The 24,175-nt window shown below is 48.8% G+C and overlaps 1 protein-coding gene across 6 annotated transcripts in view; it reads right to left on the reverse strand.

Annotated features, from left to right (window-relative positions):
• The window catches only part of LOC146797097 (uncharacterized), a 679,272-nt gene that overhangs the window by 416,121 nt on the left and 238,976 nt on the right, over positions 1 to 24,175 (reverse strand). For all 6 annotated transcript variants that reach the window (XM_085629734.1, XM_085629733.1, XM_085629730.1 and 3 more), the window contains one exon: positions 8,909 to 9,107. In XM_085629734.1, the coding sequence (XP_085485860.1) occupies positions 8,909 to 9,107 (199 nt within the window). The remainder of the gene's footprint in view (positions 1 to 8,908; positions 9,108 to 24,175) is intronic.

A 24,175-nucleotide genomic window follows, 5' to 3' on the forward strand; every position in this document is an offset into this window, starting at 1 on the left:
CCTGAAAGGGATGACCTTAACCCTAGATATCAGTTCGCAGAACGGGGAGGATGGGTGGGGCGGTAAGGAATCTAACTAATGTTTCTTACAGATATATCGTTACCGAAGGTAAGTAACTTGTTCATCTGAAAGAAACACGTTCGTTAGATTCCTTACCTTAGAATAGATACTCCAGCAATACCAACCCCGGTGGTGGGTCTGTGAACCAAGATCACACTAGGAGGTCCTGGAGAACGGAACGGCCAAAGAAGCCGTCTCTCCGGACTTGGCTGTCCAGGCAGTAATGCTTAGCAAATGTGTGCAGCGAGGCCCACGTCGCTGCCTGACAAATGTCCTGCACAGGGACTCCCCGTCCCAGGGCAGTAGTAGCCGCTGTGGCCCGAGTGGAATGGGCCCTCAGCCCCACCGGAGGCTCCTTCTTAGCCAAGAAATAACAGGCCGTAATGCACAAAACGACCCACCGAGAGATGGTCCGCTTGGGCACTGCCCGCCCCTTCTTAGCGCCCACGTAGCCAACGAAGAGTTGGTCGTCCATCCGGAACTGTTTCATGCGGTCTAGATAGAAGGAGAGCGCACGTTTTGGGTCCAGACGGTGGAGCCTCTCTTCCTCTTTCAAGGGATGCGGAGGCGGAAAGAAGGTGGGCAATGTAACAGACTGGCTGATGTGAAAGACAGTAACCACCTTAGGGAGAAAAGAAGGACGAGTCCTGAGAACAACCTTGTCCGGATGGACAGAGAGGTTAGGAGGTTTAGAAGAAAGAGCCTGGAGCTCACTCACTCTTCTGGCAGAGGTGATGGCAACCAGGAAAGCAGTCTTAAGAGTCAGAAGACGAAGAGGGCACTTATGAAGTGGCTCAAATGGAGCGCACATCAGATAGGTTAACACCAGGTTCAAGTCCAACTGAGGCATTACGAAAGGGACAGGAGGAAACATGTGAGTAATGCCTTTAAAGAATCTAGCAACAACAGGGGACTTGAAAAGAGAAGGCTGATCAGGAAGCCGTGAGAAGGCAGAAACAGCTGAAAGATATCCCTTGAGGGTGTCCAGAGCAGAGCCCTGCTGGGCCAGGGAAAGAAGAAAGAGGAGAACTTCAGAAAGAGGGGCGGAAAGGGGACCCACAGCCTTTGCTGTGCACCATGCCACAAATTTGTTCGAACTGCAGGCGTATACCGTTTTAGTGGAGGGACGCCTGGCTGCCAGAATGACATCACAGACTTTAGGAGGCAAGTAAAATGGCATCAACTATCGCCGCTCAATCTCCACGCATGGAGGTGGAGGCTGGACAGGTTCGGGTGGATGACCATCCGCTGCTGCTGCGACAGAAGGTCCTCCTGAAGAGGCAGTCGAATCGGGGGATCGATTGACAGACGGAGTAGCTCGGGATACCAGTACCTTCGTGCCCAATCCGGAGCCACAAGCATGACATGGGCCCAGTCGCGCCTGATCTTCTTCAGCACTCTGGGCAGAAGTGGTATAGGCGGAAAGGTGTGTAACAGACCAACTCCACTCGCGACGAAAAGCGTCTCAGAGCGAGTGCCGCCTTGAAAATTTCAACGCGCAGAACTGATGACATTGCGCGTTCTCTTCGGTGGCGAATAGATCTAACCAAGGCTCTCCCCATTGCCGAAAGAGGCCTTGCGCCAAGTCTGAGTTCAGACGCCATTCGTGATCCATCATGCACCGGCAGCTGAGTTCGTCCGCCCTAGCGTTCAGAAAGCCCACCAGGTGTTGAACCACCAGGTTGATGCCCTGATGTTCCAGCCATGTCCAGAGGCGCAGAGCCTCCTGACAAAGGGTCCACGACCCCACCCCGCCCTGTTTGTTGCAATACCACATGGCGGTGGTGTTGTCCGTGAACACCTGCACTACACTTCCCCGAACAGAGGGAAGGAATGCCTTCAGTGCAAGCAGGATCGCCAGCAGCTCCAATAGGTTGATATGGAGCCGGGACTCCGCCGGAGACCAGAGGCCTCTGATCTCCGCCTCTCCCATGTGGCCCCCCATCCCAGGAGGGACGCATCCGTCACCACTACATGCTCCGGTTGGGGTAGGGAGAGGGATCTGCCATTGATCCAAACGCGGTCCGTGAGCCACCACTGCAACTGCCTTGCAGTGCCCTCCGAGATCAGGACGTGGTCGGACAGGTTGCCCCGATGTTGAGCCCACTGAAACTTCAGGTCCCACTGCAGAGCCCGCATCCGCCACCTGGCGTGATGTACCAGCAGAATGCAGGAGGCCATTAGACCCAGCAGCCGCAGCACCAACCCGACCGAAACTCGGGATAACGGCTGAAAGATCGGAATCAGAGCCTGAATATCCAGAGCCCGCTGTTCTGGAGGATAGACCCGAAACAGCGCCGAGTCCAGAACCGCTCCAATGAAAAGAAGCTTCTGGGAGGGACTCAGATGCGACTTCGGCACGTTGATGGAGAACCCCAGAAAATGCAGGAGGTCGGCCGTAGTCTGGAGGTGGGAGACGACTGCCTGGGGCGAGCCCGCCTTCAACAACCAGTCGTCGAGATAGGGGAAGACTGGAACCCTTAATCTGCGCAGATGAGCTACGACCACCGCCATCACTTTCGTGAACACCCGAGGGGCACTGGTGAGGCGGAAGGGGAGCACGGTAAACTGAAAGTGCTCGTGGCCTACCGTGAACCGCAGGTAACGCTGGTGGGCCGGCAGGACGGGGATGTGTAAATACGCGTCCTGCAAGTCCAACGCTACCATCCAGTCTCCAGGGTCTAGGGCAGCCAGAACCTGAGCTAAGGTGAGCATCTTGAACTTCTCCTTCCGGAGGAAGGCGTTGACGCCCCTGAGGTACAAGATAGGGTGTAGGCCCCCTTTGCCCTTCTTGGAAACCAGAAAGTAGCGGGAGTAACAACCCCGACCTACTTCTGTGCCAGGAACGTGCTCGATGGCCCCCATGGCCAAGAGGGCCGTATCTTCCTCCTGCAGAAGTTGCAAGTGATCCCCAGACATGCGGTGGTACTGTGGTGGCATGACTGGAGGGGTCGCCTCGAAGGGGAGGGAGTAGCCCCTTCAGACGATTTGCAGCACCCACCTGTCCGACGTGATGGTACACCAGTGGAACAGGTGATGGCGAACTCTGCCGCCCACTGGCGTGGAATGGGCCTGAAAGGTCGGACTAGGAAGGCTTTGAGGCAGATGCTGAGGGGGCAGATGTGGGCTGACCGGCTCTCTGTCCCCCTGCTCCGCCTCGGTGGAATCCACGTCTGCGCCCGCGTTGAGGCTGGGTCTGCGGCCTGTGGCTAGACGGACGTGCGGGGGCGCCCCTTCCTTGGCCACGAAAGGGACGAAAAGCGGAAGTTTGCGGGCGCGGGGCCGAGAGGCCCAAGGACTTGGCCGTAGCCCTAGAGTCCTTAAAGCACTCCAGCGCACTATCCGCTTTGTCGCCAAAAAGGCGACGGCCATCGAAGGGCAAGTCCATGAGGGTGCTCTGGTATCCCCAGAGAAATTTGTGGATCTCAGCCGGGTGTGGCAACGAATCGCCACAGTCGTCGCAATCGCCCTACCTAGCGAGTCCGTGGTGTCAAGCCCACATCGAATTGAGTGCCATATCCCACAAGGAGTAGGTGTAACGGTCCAAAAGGCACGCAGTATTAATGGACCGCAACCCCAAACTGAGGGAGTAAAACAGCTTCTTCCCAAACAGTTCCAACCTTTTGGATTCCCGATCCGGAGGAGCGGACGGGAAGGCGGTCTGGGACGTAGTGGCCTAGATAACCAGGCTCTCAGGGGTGGGGTGAACCGACAGAAAGCTGGGGTCGCCCAGAGCAGGGCGGTGGCGCCGGGCCACGTTCCGGTCCACAGGAGTGACTGTGGAGGGCTTGGACCAGGTGCCCATCGAACGTCAGTGAGTGCTTCATTGAACTGCAGTAGAGGCTCCGAAGAGCTTATTGGCGGTTGAAGCACTTCAGTGAGGAGGTTAGTCCTCACGGCCGCTGCAGGGAGCTCCAGATGAAGGGCTTCCGCAGCCCTGCGCAGCACCACAGAATAGGTTGCACCCTCCTCCGTAGCCACGGAGGGAGGAGAGATGAAGCCAGTGTCAGGTGAAGTATCGAGACCACTGGCATCCCCCAGCAATTCTGCCCAGTCCTGATGAAACTGGCACTGCTGTGCCAGAGGGTCCACAGACCCCTCCCAGTCGTCCCCGTCATCCGACTCCTGGTAGACAGGTTGAAAGGACGGAGCCGGGCGGTAGATGAATTGCTCATCCATCGGCGCCACACCGACGCCGGACCTGGACCGGGGCTAAAACTGGGGACGACTTCGTCCGAAGACGGCGCCGGGGGCGGCACCATAGGGTTCGGCGCCGGCAGAGGGGTCGTAAGGTCAAGCGGCGTCGACCGGGATCCAGGCCTGGATCCTACGGGGGCCTGCAGCATCGGGACTGAAGTCAACGATGGCGCCGGGGCCGGAGCCGCCGGCTCGCTAGGCCTCCCAAGCGGACCCGCGGGGCCCGAAGGCGCGCCGACAGGCCGCGACGGTGGAGCGAGACTCCTCATGGCCACGAGGAAGTCTCGAACCTCGTCCACAGTCGCGTTAGGCCCAGGGACCAGAGGGTATGGGGCCGGACGTGACTCCTGCGGCTCCGATGGAGCCACGCCGGTGGTGCCACCCAAACTCTCAGCCGAGACGCGCGACCGGGGAGGGGAGTCAGAAGAGCGATGTCGCCTCTTCGACTTCTTCTTACTGTGCCTCGACTTACCTGAATGCGAGGACTTCGAACCCGACGAGCGGTGATGGAGTCGACTGCCGGATCTCGAGGAACTTGCGGGACCGCTCCCGCCTAGCCTTCGAGGTCAAGGCCCAGCAGTCGGGGCACGACTTGGCATCATGGTCGGCCCCAAGGCAGTAGAGACACCGACGGTGGTGATCCGTAACCGACGTCAGTCGGTTACAGGCGTCGCACGGCTTGAAACCGGGTATCACTACCGGCACCAGGAGTCGAGGTTGACTCGAAAGATGAACCAAAAAAGTCCAAAAAGTTTAGTCAAAAAGTGACTAAAGGGTATGCTCTTCTCGGATCTGTGCTTACTGGCACGGAAAAAAGAAGAACTGACGTCAGCGCGCAAGGGCGGCGTCTAAGTACTCCGATGACGTCATCCCGGCGATCAAGACACCGACGATGGACGCGGAGCCGCAGACAACGCCTAGCGACGCACAAGGGTATTGCTGACAAAAAATCTTTACGGATCCAGCCTGACGCCTGGGGATATTCTAAGGTAAGGAATCTAACTTACGTGTTTCTTTCAGATTGTAAGGTTAAGTACTATAACGCAAAGGGTAAGAGATACCGCAACACAAATGACAAAAAGTATAACGTAGATCAACGCAAAGGGTAGAATACCCTGCAACCTCAATCCCAATAGTAAGGGAACAATCATGTATATGGGTCGTCACCCATAGAAACGCCCGTGTAGGGATGTATCTTGGTACTGCGCGCAACTATAAATGGAGACTAAGTTCATATCCCAACCCAGTGTAAGGGTTGACCTAGATCCATTATGGGAACCAACCCATGTCCAACCCCCTTGTAGAGGTTACATACCCCTGTGTAGGAGTAACAAACAGACCCACTTTCAAACACCAAACCTCCCAACTCGGCTAATCAACAGCTCATTACTTAACCCTTTCGCTGGTGACTAGAAAGAATTCAATTTTGTAGTTCTTGCATTAAATATGCAATCAAATAAAATAAATAAAATTCTCTGGCGCAGACACCATCATGCCATGGACACCCAGAATATACTGAGATGGAATGGGTTTCTTAAATGTAATACTAGTTCTTTCACAGGGTAATATCCATTGAAATCATAAGCACTGAATAGTCCTGACCACATGGGAGGACACTGGAGAATATTTCAAAGTCACATTTTTATGGTATCTTCACCTTACTTCAGAATGGCCAGGAGTTACATGAGGCAAAACAATAAAGGGTTTTCAGCCTAAGGAAAGGCTAGACTGCCAGTTCCATTCATTTACTTTAAAAGAGGGAAGAAAAAGATATAGATATTAACAGTCACTGAAAATAAGCAAAAGTGACTTTTAAAATCATCCTTCACAAACCTTTTGCTTTCTTTCAAAGTAAATGATAGGGAAGGAAAAGGCAATGTAACGGCATAGGCTGCAGCATTGAAACAATGTGATTAGAACACTGTGCCTTTAACGGTACCTGACCTCCAGTGTCCCATCATACCCTGAAGGTGGGAGTTTAGCCAGTCCTTTTTAAGATTGTATCGGGAAAGAGTTAACTGTACTTTATTTCTTCCTTTGAGAGGAGGAAAATTAATTTCGATGGAGGTTGCCCAGAAAGAGAACTAGGATTACAAGTAAGAAACCATGATTGAGATGACTGAGAAATTCTGTACAGCATCCAAGGGCTTGAATGATTTAGATGAACTAGGGTCATCGATATAAAATGGTCATATGGACGGCGAGCTCAAATTGTTTCTGCTTTTTCTATCTGTTCAAGTATATGCATTTTTATATGTTTTGTGCACATATTTTATGTATGAGATGTATTAGTGTTCCCAGAGCTCTAGAAAATGTGTAGATAAAGTTTCAGTTCACAAAGCGACCACTGGGTCTCCAAGATGCTTAACGTTTTTGAGCTTGTACATGGATCTGAATAACCTGATGTTAGAAGCCTGCAATCATGGTTATTGTATTCATGCATTGTTTTGCTACATTGAGAGCCTTTTATATGACAATTTTATCCTTTCTGTTTATAATTTTCTTTACACAATGGATTCACTTTGATGTATTTTAAACTTTAAAGCCACATTGAAGCAATAGAGTGCTCCCCTCTCCAAAATGGCTGCCACCTTCCACTAGATAACCATGTGGTTATTTTCCACTCCCTTGGTGCACCGCACACACCCCTGTTAACCAATACTACTTGAGTTCTATTTAGGCTCTGCCCAAAGGGTTCACCCGCTACCAGGACAACCGACACTAAGCATGCATTGGAGTGAATCCCTCCTGCCGGAAGTGGCTGGCACAAGCGCGTCGCCTAGACTGAATACGGTCAGCCTACACGCGCTCATCCTTGATTCAGCATAGTCCGGATGCCCATCTCGCAACAAGAAAGCTAGCGATTTTTCCATTCAGTAATGGAGGGTTGTTTTCTTCTGGTGCATGATTTTTATTCCTCCTTCTTTGAAATTGTTTTAGGTGCCTGAGTCCATGTTGTGACTTTTCAGCCTGGTGCATACATCGCACCTGAGCTTGCTGTTGCCTAGGCTGAGGAGAACTTACTGTGCTCCCCAGGAATCCTGATCCAATGGTTGTTGGAGGGTCTAGGTATAATGTTTGTTGAAGTCCAATTAGTGATGGTTCTTAGCATATTGTCACTGATTAAATTGCACACTGGGTTGGGTAATTTAGCATTTATGCAATTTTCTGTACTCATTTATTTATTTTCAGAGTTGCTTCAACATTCACATGGCCACCCAGGCTCACTTGCTGTCATAGGCACTGATGCAAGTATAAGGGTACAGCGGTTCAATTCCTCAGTAACATTTAGACAGTCTACTTGACAAGACAGGATTCTCTCGCATTTTGCATGAGTGGTGGTTTGCCCAATATGTCTATGCTCTGGCATACACTTTTTTGGTATTTAGTTATGTTATCTCACCATTGAGATAAGAGATAACATAACATTCATTGAAGGTACAGAGATGGAGAGAAATTGTCTTTTTCTTCAAATCTACAGGTGTTATATTTCCGTGACTTACCTGGTACTAAGGAGGCCTCGAAATTTGGAGGCCGAAACGCATCGACTTGCTTTTGAAGGAATCCCAAGAAGAAGCTTTTAGATTAGTTTAGCAGGAGGAGGATTGGCAGGCATTGGGCCCTGATCCCCTCTTCTCATAGGACTACCTTCAGGAGGATTGGACATTGAAAGCGTTTGATCAATCACCTTACCCTTGTAAAAATGAGGATGCAACAAGGAAGTAATAGAACAATCTTCAAACTATTTTTGTTTTAGTTTTTATTCATGTGGTCAGTCAGAATTTTCCAGGATTTGATTTTCTGATCTGGTGATGGATACAGGAATACAGGCATTGTATGATACATTTATGAGAATAATTTGTTGTGATTAAAATAACGCATAGCCAGTGATAATTCGTGGTGTCATTGATGGTGTAAATATTATAATCTTTCACCACTCCTTTTTGTGCCCCACTGGCGTTATAGGGCTAAAGTGTAGTGCATTGCTGGGGACATGCGAGTCAAGATTTTGGGCCCCACAACTCAATCAGAGAATTTGTGCATCAGCGCTCTGAAATATACAAACTGTGCATATCTGCAGAGCTGAGCATGGATGGTCAGCCCATCAGACTTACAATCTATATTATTTTCCGCTAGTGAGACTGAAGATCTGGAGCTAAGCTGCAGAGATAGAGCTGCACCATCAGTATTTGTGTCATGCAAAAAATATTCGGACACCATCCAAATGCCTTGAAGAGCGAGCAACTCTATGTCAAAGCAGAAGGTATTTTCTTTTTCCCAGAAGACCCAAGTGAGCGCCAAGGTGAATTTAGTGAATTCCATCTCAGCTTTTCTAGGTGACTGTTTCTCAACCCTAGCTGACTGCTAGGAATAGGGAGAACAACAGTTCTATCCTCCTCCTGCCACAGAACATCAGGGTGTGCAGGTACAAAGGGAACTCTTTATGTTGTTTGAACCTTCATTCCTGCAAAAATATCACTCCAGCTTTCAAGCAGTTAAAACTTTGGCACAGTACTTTTACTTGTCAGGATCAGTAACTAATAATAGCTTCCTCTAACATACTGTTTTGAAAAGCGGGAGACATCCAAGGCAGAAAGGAGAAGGCACAGACAGGGACAGGACATCAAGACTCGTTTTATTCTAGTCTTACCTTGTAACTCAGAGTTCCTTCGCTCACTGGCCTGTGCCCACTCCAGGGCTTCCAGAAGTTGTGTATAAACATCAGGTCCTTTTTCATTGTATGTATCAACTGCAACCACAGGGGTATTTATTCTGTCTCTGCTACATTTATCTCTTGCAGAGCTAGCCTGGGCTCTTATTTGCTTTCTTTTTAGGTGGTCTTTCTGAAGCTAAAAAGAGAACATTAAGAGGAAAATATTAACTCACACCAAATGAACTAGGCCATTAAACAATATGAGATCATGCTAGGCTCATAATTTAAAAAACACAGAGGACCACTGTTGCCCCTGTTTTCACTAAATCAACTAGGGTGTCAATGTATTGATGCCTCAAGAAGACACTACTTTTATCTTTTTCCAAACAGTTTATTAAGATATAGCTCATGCATACAAAACAACAATAATGCATGCATTTTCAACCCTCACAATAATTCAGAAGTATAGCCCCTTCATGTTAGAGTGTGCACAGCAATTTTACAATAAAACTAGACAGAAATACTGATAATACGTAACAGCAATAGCACCCATGATCAGCCAGTTGCACTGGTCAAAACAAAAAGAGGGCAGAGGGAGGAAAGAACAGAAGGAGGGCAGAATAACTCTATTGACTATGGATCACAACTTACTTTAGACCAGAGCTCAAAATTACCACTGTACATTTTACAATTCCCAGATATCACATAACCTCACTGTCACATAGAGATGCTCATAAACTGCAAATGACAGAAAGTGTCACACTCCGTTCAGAGACTTGATTTGCTCTGCATCACTCCAAACTTTTACCTGAAAAGTAAAGTCTGCCCCACTGTCCAAAAACAAATAGATCCTCTCCACCCTCAATCTGGAGAGGTACCACACCAAAACCCCAATGACCACAACCACAAAATCATGTCAAAGGTACTGAAGGTCTCACATCCTTTTCTGGGTGGCTTTGTTGAGGTTCAGGTAGAGCAACAGGGCAGGTTCAAAAACTAATTTCATTTTCACAGTCACCCTCAGCACCAGCACCATTGCTTTTCAAGTTTAAGTTGTTACCTTCACCAAAATTGTCTCCTCATTTTCTAACCTTCTAGATGGACTTCTCATAAGGTGCCTTATTTCACCAGCATACTACTTCAGAAATCTCTTCATCAAATGCTTCAGGCCTCAGGAAATCCAATATAATGTAATTTTAAACCTCATCCTCCATGGAGCTAGGAACCCAGGACAAGACATAGATGAGGCTCTTAACACACCCTCCAACCTAGTCACCTTTGCTTTCAGTTGTAGAATCAAATTAATGGAACACATTTTAAGAGCCTCTTGGTGCATATGTATATCTCTTAATCAGATCATATATGTGAAGGAACTATTTTCCACTTGAGTCGACATATCAAGCCCCAGCCTAGCTGGTGTACCCTCCAGCATGCCCTTCATAAAAAACTGTACTCTCCATATACATGAGTTGCATTTCATTACTCACTGTCATGACAAGAGATTCAGCACAAATAAGGCGAGACCCTGATGCACCCACATTTGCACTTACTTCCATATCCTTGGTGAAGGGAAGGGAAGGCTGGGTCAAATAACTAATTTCAGTCTCACCTTGCAATTCCTTTTGCATACTTTGCCAACCTGGTCAACAGCCAACCTCCAGGAACAAAGAGTGACTGGAGACCCTCTGGCTGAGGCCACAGCATAGCTTCCTATTGGAGCTACCGGGGGTTTCAAAGCTTCAGTATTAGTAACTGCCATGCCGAGTCACAGTACCAGAATGATCCTAGACACTCGAACTTCAACAAGGAGCCACTTACGAGTGGGGGTTTTGGGGGTTAGAACCAAGGTTCTCCAAGGTCTAGGTACTCAAACCAATTGCACCACCAGTGGCACTGGGGCGTTTGGGTGCAAAGTGCAGGGGCCCAATGCTAGCTTTGGTCAGGGACTGCTCACGAGCAGGCCAAACGGGTGTAGGAGCAAAACTCCTGGGGTTAAGGTCTGCACTGCAGGGGACACCAATCAGCACAGGAGCTGCAGCACCAGCGGCACAGGGGTGGCAGGGTGCAGGGGGCCAAGAAGACGTCAGGGACCCTGGGTTTTCCAATGGAGACCTTCGGTTCTGTAAAGTTGCTGCATGCTCTGGCAGGGAGGCTTCCTGAAGGTAGCAACAGGCTGAAGAGGTAAGTTAGGTTCTTGGGGGATGCCTGGACACCATCTCTTGGGCCACCCAAGGCCGTGGCACGTCGGGTGCAAGGGTGTCTTTTGGCGTCTGGTTTCTTTACCAGCTCTGGTCACAGTTCGGGGGAACCTTCAGGTTGAGGCTGCAGGCATCGTCTTGAAGCTTGAGGGAGGTCAAGATCTCAGGTCAGGATCACTGTGGAGACCTCCTTGTGGTGCTGGGCCACTCAAACTCGGGCCGTCGGCGTTGGGTGCAGAGTGGTGCAGGATTGCGGAGCCGCCTGGATCCGGATTCTGTGGGTGAGTTTTGGCTAGAGCGAATCCAGTGCTCACGGGACACAGAGATGGTTTGTTGAGTGCAGGCAGGTCCTCCGAGCTCTGGTATTTGCTGGCTGCTGGATCCGCTGGGGTTCTCGCTGTAGGTAGGTCACAGACTAGACAAGCCGGTAGGGCTGGGGCCAAAGCAGTTGGTGTCCTCGTCTTCCTGGGTCAGCACGGCTCTTTGGTTCTTCTTCTTTCTTCCTTGAATCTGAGGAGGCAAGTTTCAGGGTTTCACCTAAATACTAAATTTAGCGGCATTTAAAGGGGTGTTCAGGTCGGGGCCAATGTGTCCCTTGCTTGGGGTGGGTACAACCCCTATTATGCCACCCTCCGGTGGGAGGGGGGCACGAGCCTCTCCTTAATTAGCTGGGTCCCCTCATCTTCAATATGAAGGGGATTGAGATTTGTGCTTCACCTTGCCTCTCCCACCCAAGGGGTTTGATTGGCAAAGGTGGGCACACCTCTCTTCCTAGCTTTTCTCCGATTCTCCGTCCCAAAGTGGGGGGCAGAAAGGGGGGAGCCAGCTGCTGGGGGCAGCAAAAGGCAGGGACAGCTTCCAAAGGCGGCAGGCCTTTGAGGCTTCCCCTTCGTGGACCCAGCCCATCCTGGGGGAGAAGGCATGACACCTCTGCCAAGGATGGGTTTTGTTTCTCAACCCAGAGAGTATAGGCTCTCTACCCAGGGGTCCAGAAACCTGTCTGGTAGTGGCAAATGGCGGGTTGCCATTCAGAAACCACACCAGGGCAGATCGTTTTTCAGGGGGCATCTCTAAGATGCCCTCTGAGTGCATTTTAGATTAAATCCCACTCTGGCATCAGTGTGGACGTAATGTGCTGAGGAGTTTGCTATCAAACGTCCCAGGTTTTTAGCAACGTTTTTAGTAAAGCCATTATGGAGCTGTGGAGTTCGTAATGACCAACTCCCAGACCATATACTTTTTTTTTTTTTCCCCAAAATCATTTTTTTGGGCATTTTTGAAAAAGTACAGTACATTAGCATCAGTATAATTTAGAATGTAGGTCATCCATTTAACTTCTTGTCATGAAATAGAATTACATCATATTGAGCGCCCCCCTGAACGGGTCTAGAATTGGTAAGGTTGAGGTGAATTGATAGGTGAGGCGAATTCTGTGTTCACGCAAGGTAGTTTGCGATCTGCACTGGAAGTCGGGCTTTGCTCTCATTGTCAGCCCTATGCTAAAAGTAGTGGTAAGTGCCAGCTAATGATGTAAACTGAAACAAACTAGGGAGACATAACTGGGATACACTGTGTCATATATTGCACCACTTGGCATGGGCCGCCTGATTATTGCATTATGGCTAGGTCACTGACTATGCATGCGCAGGGGGGAGGGTCCTGGAGTGTCGCATGAAGAGTAATGCGCGTATCGCCCATGCTTGGCCGTCAGCCTTGACCCACACCCAGACCATATACTCTTTATGGCTTTACTACAATTACAATGTCTAAGAATGGACTTAGACACTGTAGGGGTACAAGCCTTATGCCATTTTACCCTCCCCTTATGGCTAGTGCACCCTGCTAGAGGGGTGACTTACCTAGGCCCCAGGCAGTGGGTTGTAGGCATGGCACACAGGGATGTGTGCCATGTCGACTCTTCACTTTTCTCTGCACCAAAATACGCAGCTTGCAATGGCGGTGTGTGGGTGTGAAAGTACAGGGCTTCTAAGGGTGGCACAAGAGGCGCAGCAGCCCCCTAGAGGCCTTCCCTGGTCACAGTGCCCTTGGTACCGTTTACAAGGGCTTACCTGTGGCCAGAGAGGTGCCAATTGTGGGTACAAAGGTACAGTTTTTGGAAAGAACACAAGCCCTGGGATCCTGATTGGCAGGGACCCAGGGCACATCAAGTCAGGTTGAATCAGATGTCAGGCAAAAAGTAGGGGGGGGGGGGAGACCATGCAAAAAATGCACTTTCCTACAGTCCCCACCACCCCGCCGGAACTCCTGGCTAAGCTACTGATGAAATTGAGAACACTGCTGATGTATACCCTGGACTCAGTTCATATGATTAAGGGTGTCAATAATGAGACCTTGGGTGCACGCTGTGACAGGTCAGGGGAAGAGAACAATTGAGACCAGGGACAACATAACTGGGAAAAGTTCTGCAGCGTTAGAACTAAACTCCATCTAGCGCTCTTGACACGGGGCTTAATTTTAAATCAGAGAGAGTGAAATCAGTTCATTGAATTCTGCTCGGCCTGATTACGAGTATTTAGGTTGTCCTCACCAGGTTTTTCACTGGTATAGGAAAACCTGACCTCAGCAGCAGACTTGTCTCATTCCTGTTTTTTTCTGACAGGGGAACACACAATGCTCCCACTTGCCAGAAAATACTTTCCCCTTACCTTCCCTACTCCTTCCACCACCATAGTCCTTCACATACGTTTACCACCAGCTTAGAGCAGGTGGTAAATGTATGCAATAAAACCTCAGGGAATGGAGAATTCTGTGTGGGTTTACAACCAGAGAAATCAGTCCCAGATGGTAATTCCCTATTCCCTGGAGTTGTACGTGTAATTGCACAGTCATGGTGCGACTTACAACACATTAATGGTACAATTGCATACAATTTCCTGTTACCCCAGTATTATGCAACCCAAAATCTGAGCCATAGAGTAGATAGATGGTAATTCTTTTTTATTCTGCATGCTGGACTACTACAGTGTTCCAAGTGGTGATGACATACTCGTTCAAAGTGAGAGGTATATTGCTAGAGGCATTTTGGATAATTGTACTGCCCTTCTGCCTGTGGGTAAGTGCCACAAGTGTCAATAGGGACCCTAAAGGTTTAATGCTTGGGAATTACGGGACTTGAACATGGTCAACAAACTGACCACACTAACAAAACTATTCTTCTTGGAAAACAAAGGCTCAGTTTATACTTGTGTAACTCCATGGGAAGCATACAAGGCAGTCCTCCCTGGTTATGCTTTATCCAGGGATGCCCAGAGGACCTGAGAGAGAACCTGGAAGATTAGGGACCTCGAGACTGCAGTACTTGCTTGGTAGAGGGAAATGCTGGCCACAGATGTGGTAAAGGTGCTGTACACCGCAGGTCAAAAGAGGTTCTATAAAAACTGGAAACAATTGCGGCAAGCGGATTGTGAAATTCAGTCGGATGGTGAGAGGTCAAGGTGGAGAAGGATGGTAGAGGACGCTCGGAACATGGAGGTTTCGGGCACAAGAGGTGACAATAGTATTTACAGACTTTTATAGAGACCTATATGCATATATGCCCATGGATAACTTACCAGCCATGGAGCAGGCACAATTCTTCTCTTTTTCCCAATAGTCAGAATAAGATTGATTGCAATTAGATGAGAAACAATCCCAGAAGAGATGGAGCAGACTACAAGACAGATGGAGAAGAGTAAGATACAGAGACCAAATGGACTCCCTGCGGAGCTTTTTATGTATCATGCTGGTCTGCTTGCCTCCCGACACCTGGACTTGTTTCTGGAGGGTGAAAATTGTGGGTAAGTTGCTGGATGCTTTGAAACAGGCCACAACTGTTGTGATTCACAAGGAAGGAAATCCAGAGCAGAAGTGTTTGTCCAAACGCCCACTCTCGGTCTTAAATGTGGAGTTGAAGGCACCGACCAATCTATTTGAGCATAGGCTGAAGATGGTTTTTACTTTGCTTATTTATCCTGATCAATCGAGCTTAATGCACAACAGAGCCATTAAGATGGCCTGTTTGGACAGGGTAGATACTGTAAACCTACCACTCTTGATTTGGTCACACAACATCAAAAAAGCATTTGATTTTATAGAATGTAATTTCTTGTTGATGATATTAAATTGGCTTCAGCCCATAACTTGTCTTGTTTCACTTAACAGTACATGTGCCCTGCAGCCGTTGTTGGAGAAAATTAGATGATGTCCTCATAATCTGATCTAGGAAGGGAAACGAGACCGGGCTGCACCCTTTCCTCTAATGCCGTTTGCCCTTGTGTTAGATCCACCACATGTGAAATCCATTGTTGAAGAGGTTTTGAATGGGGTATGGTGAAGAAGACCAGTTACTTTTATCGCTAATCCATGGCATATGATTCCCAGACAGATGTTAATCTTTCAAGATTATTGGCTTCTCTCTCAATTTCAGATACATTAGACCAAGTCCACCCTGCTTCCTTTAGCTTAGGTGGAGAGCAGCTCCTGCATAGAGCAACCTACAACACCAGCGACACTCTGAATTTGCTCACCTCAAATGTCTGCTTTTCTAGCAAAGTTTTTTTTTTTTTTTTTTTTTTAAAAACCTTTATTCTGTAAGATCAGTGACACAGCTATTCAGCCGACAACCCGGAGGTACGGCAGCTTTAAAAACACAACACATGCTAGCGTCAACATTCCACTGACAGGAGAATCGAAGGTTCTGTTTTAAATAAACACAAATCCAAACCTAAACACAAGCAAGGCGATAAGTACTGTAAGCACCAGAAGGGGTTCCCATCAGGGGAAGCGAGCCCCATTTCATCCAACAGACACAGGTCTATAGTAAGGGAAGGGAGGGGAAGTCAGAGACTCAAAAAGACATACACATACCAGCAAGAAGTTCAAAGCCGGAAAGAAAGCTAAGGGGAGAGCTGCTCCTCGGGCGGGTCCGGGTTCTGGGGGCAGGCATATGCCCCCTCTGTACTGGTTCCAGCGCCCCCATACAGAGTGCCATTTCCGAGGGCGCCCTCGAGCACAATACACTGTCTTCTCCCTAAACATGCTTCAATCCATGTTTTCCATCCACGCTGTCAATGTAGGAGGCCCATTAGAGCCCCACAGACGAGCAATGTCGCGCTTGGCAACCATGTTCCCCAGGGTCACCCACGGAGTCTGTGCCGCGTCGTGGTCAGTAGGACCCCAAACATTCAGGAGACAACACCGCGCCTCAGGCTGCATGACGATGCCCGTCACCTCCCCCATCACATCGTGGATTCGCTTCCAGAACTCCATGATCGCACCGCATTCCCAAATAATATGTAGGAAGGTGCCCACCATACCACAGCCTCTTTTACATAAGCCCTCCTCAGAAAAGCCCATATGGACCAGCCTGGGCCCCGTCACGTAGACTCTATGGAGTATTTTAAGCTGCACCAACCGCAGGCGCGCGGGGATCGCGACCTCTTTGGGAGAAGAAACTGCGTACTGCCAATCCTCATCATCTAGTTCAAGGCCATCCCTGGTCCATTGAGCACGCAACCCTAGAAGAAGATCCGCCCGAACATTAATAAGTTTCTTATAAATGAGCGAGATCGTACTCTCTGGCATATGGCCATCCAGGATCCGGTCCTCTAACGGAGAGGACTCAGGCACCTTCTCCCCTTCTACAAGAACTGACCGCAAGGCGTGGCACACTTGAGCGTATCGGAAGAACTCCGTGCTCCCCAGCTCATATTCCTTCTGCAGCTCCTCGAATGATTTTATCCTACCCTTAACCAAAAGGTCACCAACCCTGGATATGCCGATCAGGTCCCATTTCTCAAACCCTTTTGTATGCCAAAGCTTTCCCAGAATATCGGAGTCAAACAGAGGGGTGGCGAGGGTAAGCTTACCCTTCCAGCCCAGTGAATCCGTCGCAACCTTCCATACATGCACGGCCACCCTGGTGGGCCCCGTAAGGGTTAAATCTAACGACTTCGAATACAACGCTCTGGAGTAGTTACCCCCACGTAGCAACCATCGGTCCATGGCGAAGCTGGGGCTCAGCGCAGGACCATATACACCATGGTTAATCGCACTCAACTGGGTGGCCCAGTAATAACGTCGGATGTCTGGAAGCGCAATACCCCCGTCGTACCACGGAAGCGTCAACTTAGCAATCGCTATACGCGGACGCCCTTCCCACAATAGCGCGCGCTGGTGGCTTTCAACCTCACGGAAGTAACTGGCCGGGACCCAGTCAAGAGTATTCTGCAGGGCATAGAGGAAACGGGAAAGAGACATCATTTTGAACAGAGCGGCACGGCCAAGGAGGGAAAGCGGCAACCGCCGCCAGCCCGCCACGTCCCGCCGCAGACACGCCAAGGGAGGGAGCAAGTTCTTCTCGTATCGCAAAATGGGATCGATGGAAATATAGATCCCCAAATACAAAAAGCCCTGCTGGGCTATCTGGAGCGGGCAGTTGCGCGGGACAGGCGGGACATCTCCACACAGGACATACAAGTATGACTTCCCCCAATTAATGACAAGACCAGAGTTCCTACCAAAAGAAGTCAAGACGTCACAAACCACTATCAGAGATTTCTTAGGCGAGGTGAGGTATAGCAGAATATCGTCGGCGTAAAGTGAAATACGGTCTTCGTGGTCAGGCGACCTGCGAATCCCACGTATGTCCGGGTGCCATCGTATCCACGCCGCCAGCGGCTCAAGAGCAAGAGCGAACAACAACGGCGACAGGGGACAACCCTGCCGGGTGCCTCTCCCGAGCTCGAACGGTGCCGACGCCCGCCCGTTCACCACGACGCTAGCGAGAGGTCCCTCATAGAGCAACCTCACCCAGCCCACAAATCCAGGCCCAAAGCCGAACTTGGCTAGCACAGCCCACAGGTATGCCCACTCCACCGTATCGAAGGCCATCGTGGCATCGAGGTCTAGACAAGTTTTTAAGCATAGGATTAGCACAGTGCCATCCACGCTGAGATAGAAAAGGACAAAGTCTTTTGCCATTTCTACAGCAAAGTCTCTAAGGATAGGATTAGAACAGTGCTATCCATGCCAAGCTGTAAAATGACAAATGCCTTTTACCACTTCAGGCACAGTATTACAGCTTTGGAATGGTAAAATACCATCCTGGTCAACCTGAAATGAATAACAACAACCACTGACACATATTTCCCTATCATTATAGCTCTCGAATTTTGGAGTAAACAGAGGAAGAAGCACGTACCTGGGTCCCATCTGATCGTGGCAGGAACCCCCACGCTGTGTGTGTATCGCTGCCGCCGAATCCTCATCCACGGCGGCGGCGCAGGACTACACAACCCAGCCTGCCTAGCGTCACTGGGGCACTTCCGCCCGTCGTCGCGCCCGGAGGCGCTAAAAACCGCGAGGCTCCCTCTGAGGAGCGGGGCATATCGAATTTTGGAGTAAACGGAGGAAGAAGCACGTACCTGGGGTCCCATCTGATCGTGGCAGGAACCCCCACGCTGTGTGTGTATCGCTGCCGCCGAATCCTCATCCACAGCGGCGGCGCAGGACTACACAACCCAGCCTGCCTAGCGTCACTGGGGCACTTCCGCCCGTTGTCGTGCCCGGAGGCGCTAAAAACCGCGAGGCTCCCTCTGAGGAGCGGGGCATATCGAATTTTGGAGTAAACGGAGGAAGAAGCACGTACCTGGGGTCCCATCTGATCGTGGCAGGAACCCCCACGCTGTGTGTGTATCGCTGCCGCCGAATCCTCATCCACGGCGGCGGCGCAGGACTACACAACCCAGCCTGCCTAGCATCACTGGGGCACTTCTGCCCGTCGTCGCGCCCGGAGGCGCTAAAAACCGCGAGGCTCCCACCGCGTCGCGGGACGCGCGCGGGTGGCGCCGGGAGAAGCCCGGGACAAGGGCGGGGCCGTCTGTGGCCGTCGGGGGCCGGAGGAGGCCGGGCCGGGCCACCCCTCGTTGCTGCCCCACAGAGGTACGTCGAAACTGTTTAGGTTCCAAGCCCAAACTGCTGCATATGGACTGGCTGATAGTGACTGAATGTAACAGACTTTTATATCAGTCATTATAAACTGTGTTACATCGTGCAATTTGTTCCCTTCCCATTGTACAGACCTTAAACCCCGAAAATGGACACACGCAAAACTACAGCGGGCACCTTAGATGCCTACTTATTAAGAGCAGAATCCATAATAATTCAGGAAATTGAATCCACAGAAAGGAGGCTTTCCTTAGAACCCACTATTAGATCCAACAGGTTACCTGATGTCTCAAATCAAGTCACAGTGACTAATCCGCCCACTCTGACTATCACTTCGGATTTCCTAAACCTTTCTTCCCCGACTCCATCTGGGCCCAAGGAGACTCCGACTAAATCTACACCCTCACAATCAAAAGGACCCCAAACACGAGGGAAAGTCAAAACCAAAACCAAACCGAACATTGGAAGGGGGGCGAATAGAACAGGCCAAACCCTAAACGCTGGGAAACCCGCAGTACATATAGTTACCTCTGAGATAGGCACACAAACCGAGGAACCCAATCAAGCTCTTCCTGCTCAATTAGACACTTTTGGTGAAACTATCAAGAATTCAGTCCAAAATAGCGTAAAGGCAATACAATTAGTAGTCACCCAAGAAATAGAAGATAAACTGGGTGAAATGATTTCGATACTCTCTGCTGTTTTTGAGGATAAATTCACCCAACTCAAAAAAACGCTTCTTGATGGTATAACACAACTAAACTCTCCCATAACTCAGACTGTAAACGATCAACCCATCCCTCAACAGGAACAGAACCCACCTTTTACAATAGTACACTCCAATAAACCTATTGCAAATACATCTACCATTACCACTACCAATAGTCTGTCAGACAATCGGGACCTCAAGGGGAAGTCTAGATCAACTGTAGCTCTAGCTGTAACTGTTGAACCTCCCGTAAGATCTTCCGCAAGCCCAAAAAAAACCAAGACAGCTGGCCTTACAACTCCCTTAAATCCAAACAAAGAACACCTAAATCTTCCACCGGCCGCTCGGCCATACGTCCTAGTTTTAACAGGCGTTCCGCCCTTACAAAAAAATTCCACGGAAACATGGGTTTCACTAAAGAACAAGGTCACTGATTGGCTTACCAAAAATATCTACTTCCATCCAAATCATATCAATCAGATCTTGATGGTTAGAAGAGTGGGTTGGATCGGGGACTCTCAGAAAAAATGCCCGGGTGATTGCATAGTCATAAACTTTAAATCCCCAGGCTTAGTCCGCTCCCTTCTTAGGATCAATAGAGGAAGAACCCACGGAATCACAAGCATTAATTTGGTGTCACTTGATTTCTTCTATCTCAGCGAGCAAACAAGTATTAATAGAGGGAACGGGTGTGTTGTCAACCCAAGCAGGTTTGAATACCTTGCAACACTGGAGGAGGTAGACTGACAATCAACATTTCATGACAGTCTCTCTCCCCCAAGTGTTTCCCCATCTCTTCCCACACAAAACACACATCTCGCCCTCCCCCATGACAAGGGTAACCTTTCGGCCTCCCGTCTCCTTACTCATCTGGTACCCATAGACCATTTAGGGACTCCTACTAATTCTAATTCTTCTAGTGTGTATGAAATTGCATCCCCCCGACAATTAGATTCCGCATGGAGGATGATATTGGTCCCAGTTCGGACCTCCCCGCAGTTAACCCAAGCATCCCCAGGACCCCTGCGACATGCGTGAATACTCTTGCAAAAAACTCATCCTTAAAAATAACCTTTTGGAACGTATCGGGCCTACGATCAAAGTCCTAAAAACGAGGAATGGCTAAAATTCATTAAAGAAAGTGAAATTATCGCTCTCCAGGAGACTTGGGCAACCACCCCCACTCACATAAATGGCTTTAAAACCTTTTTCAGCCCAGCATTACCTTCAACTTCAGGTAGAGCTAAGGGTGGATTGTCCACGTATGTCTCAAACTTGATTCCAACTCTGGAAACCCACTCTCTCAAAAATGAACCATACTATCAGATAATAAGTGCAAATATAGCCAGAATGCCCTTAATCTTGATAATCAACTTCTATAATAATCTTACAGATTCTACCTTTGTGGAGACTATAAAAGAAATCCGCGTTCTTTTATTAAAACTAACTACTCTCACCAAAGGGAAAGAACCAATAATTATCTGGGGGGGGGATTTTAACCTGAGACTGTGTAAGAGCTCTGTAAACGGCAACTGTGGTTACACTGATCACCTTAACAATAACATTTCTCATTTCTTGCATTCCCAAAAGGGGTCCTCTTTAAATGAGACCATGACCCCTTCCCAATTAACTTTTGCAAACGAACTGACCGTTCCTCCTACCCCCTTCGCCCCCACCTTTAACGGCAGAGGATTTTCTTCCTGTATCGATTTTATTCTGGCAGGGAACACTGCTTTAAACTTGATCACCGCTGTTACTACTCACGACTGCGCATTCAGTGACCATTTTCCAGTCTCTGTCACCATACAAACCACCGGCTCACGGAAAAATTCAAACACAATCTATCATGACGAAAATATCTCTATGCCCCGGCCAAACGGTTACGCACTTAAATGGTCAAACATTGATCCTGCCGCCAACTTAGAAACTATAATTAAAGCGGCCCGTCCAGCCTTTGAGGCTTGTCTAATAGAGACGTTACCTCCTATAGAAATTGTGGCTAAGTACGAGAAAATAACCCTGGAGGTTAAAAACGCCCTGACTGTCCACCTTTCAGGGCATAAAACACCCAAGGAAAAACCAAAGTTTAGGTGGTTTAACTCAACATGCTCCAGGGCATATAAAACCCTTAAAAAAAACCTTTAAAAAACCCCAAGAAATAATCTTGAGGTTTCATCTGCCAGGCACACATACAACAAAGCGATTGCCTCCAGGAAAAAAGAACTAAAAGAGGCACATTGGATTGCCTTACACGCTAGTTGTCAGGATAAAAATACGACCACCTTTTGGGAGATTGTTAACTCTTCCTTCCTAGCCGGTCCAAAAGCTTGCGGCAAGCTGTATACAACAATTTCAGAGCAAGACTGGGTCAATCACTTCTCTAAAATTTTCTCCATTCCAGCGGGGAAAGACAGACAGACTCGCACTCCTGCACTGTCCCGAACAAATCCACCAGTGATGGATTTCACCCTAGAGGAGGTGAAGCTGGCCCTGCATGTGAGTAGTTCAAGAAAGGCCCCGGGACCGGACGCTATCCCTATGGATTTGTATAAATCGAACGTCGACCTCTGGGCCCCCTTCTACTTAACCTCTTAGAGGCATTGGGTCACGTAGGTTTACCAACTTCTTGGTCAGACTCAATCCTAGTTCCCATTTTTAAAAAGGGAAACAGGAACTGTCCAACGTGTTACAGACCCATATCCCTTCTGGACTCCTTCGGAAAAACGGTGGGTAGAATTCTTTTAGGACGACTACAAAGCTGGGCAGACACAAACAACATCCTATCTGACCTACAGTTCGGTTTCAGGGAAGGAAGAGGAACAATAGAACAGGTCCTGAATCTTACACTCCTGAGAGGGAAGTATGTCCATGCAAAGGGTGGCAGCCTTTACATGGCATACGTCGACCTATCCGCAGCCTTTGACTGCGTTGATCATAACAAACTGTGGCTTGTAATGATACAAATGGGAATTGACACCAACTTGGTTAATTATATCAGGGAAATCTACTCAAACACGACCACTAGAGTAAGATTCGGCTCAGGGGGGCAGTTAACGTCATCTTTCGGGATCGAGCGGGGAGTCAGGCAAGGCTGTGTCCTGGCTCCCTTTCTTTTTAATCTTTATACCAATGGCCTAGAAGCAGCCTTGGAAGGGGAAGCCAGGACAACCGCATGTCAACTCACGCCCGATCCCCGCCCTTCTCTATGCGGACGACGCAGTTATAGTCGCCCGTACCCCCCTGGAGCTCCAGCGGGCCCTGGATAGATACGCCAATTTCATGAACCACCTGGATCTAAATATCAACCCCAAAAAAACCTTCATAATGGTTTCAGGAAAACAACCTCGTAAAATGAAAAATATTTATCTAAACGACACCAAAATAGAACACACTATCACTTATCCTTATTTGGGGGTTGTAATAGATAAAAAAGCCACTTGGAAAAGTGCGACAGAGAATAGAAATTTACAATTTCAAAAAGCAACTACGGCTCTGAGGGCTTTCGCGAGGAGATTGGGCAAAAGAGCTTCTAAGGAAATGATCGATATTTACAAGTCAAAATGCCTTAGCACGGCAATTTATGGGGCTGGGATCTGGGGTAGTGTACGAGTCGACTCATTACAAAAGACTGAGAACTCCTTCTTGAAATCCTTGCTGGCAGTCCCGTCGTCCATCTCGACTTTCAATATCCACAATGAATTGGGTCTTCCGCACATCACCGACGTGATACGAATCCAGCCAATCCTTTTATGGCACCGCGTCTGGTCTACCCCGGAATTAAAACTTACCCAAGCTCTTATTTCTGATTGTATGAAATTGGATCATGGCCTACAAATCACTTGGCTTGCTTATGTCAAAAATTTTCTCTCTGATCTGGGACTTGATCATCTCTTTCTAAATCCTTTAAATATAAACTTGATTCCCAGAAAGAGATTACGAGATATGTGCACAAACCACCTAGCAGATCTTCGTCTGGCACTTGAATCTAACAAAAAAACAGTACAGTCTTATCTCCCCATTCAGACTACTGATCAAATAGAGCCATACCTAAATTCCAGTCTAAGTAATTATGAGAAATTTTTATTGACTAGACTACGATTGAATGTGTTCCATCGGCTAATTGCTTTTCCCGTGACCAACGACTGGACACCCCAATTGACGCTATGCCCTTGCGATGACCTTTCTGTCCAATCGACCCTGCATGCAATCATTTTTTGCAAATTCTACACCGAACCACGGAAACAATACCTCATTCCTTTCTTAAAACAGATGGGCTTAACTCAATGCCGACCAGCACTCGTGGTTCTTCAGATGCTAGAAACAGAAGCATTGGCGCAAAATATGGCAAAATTCCTTAAATTTTGTGTCCGACACAGATCAAACCTCTAAAATGAGACTTGCTCTCTCACA

Source organism: Triturus cristatus, chromosome 10 (genome assembly GCF_964204655.1).
Source record: "Triturus cristatus chromosome 10, aTriCri1.1, whole genome shotgun sequence".
Classification (NCBI taxonomy): Eukaryota; Metazoa; Chordata; class Amphibia; order Caudata; family Salamandridae; genus Triturus; species Triturus cristatus.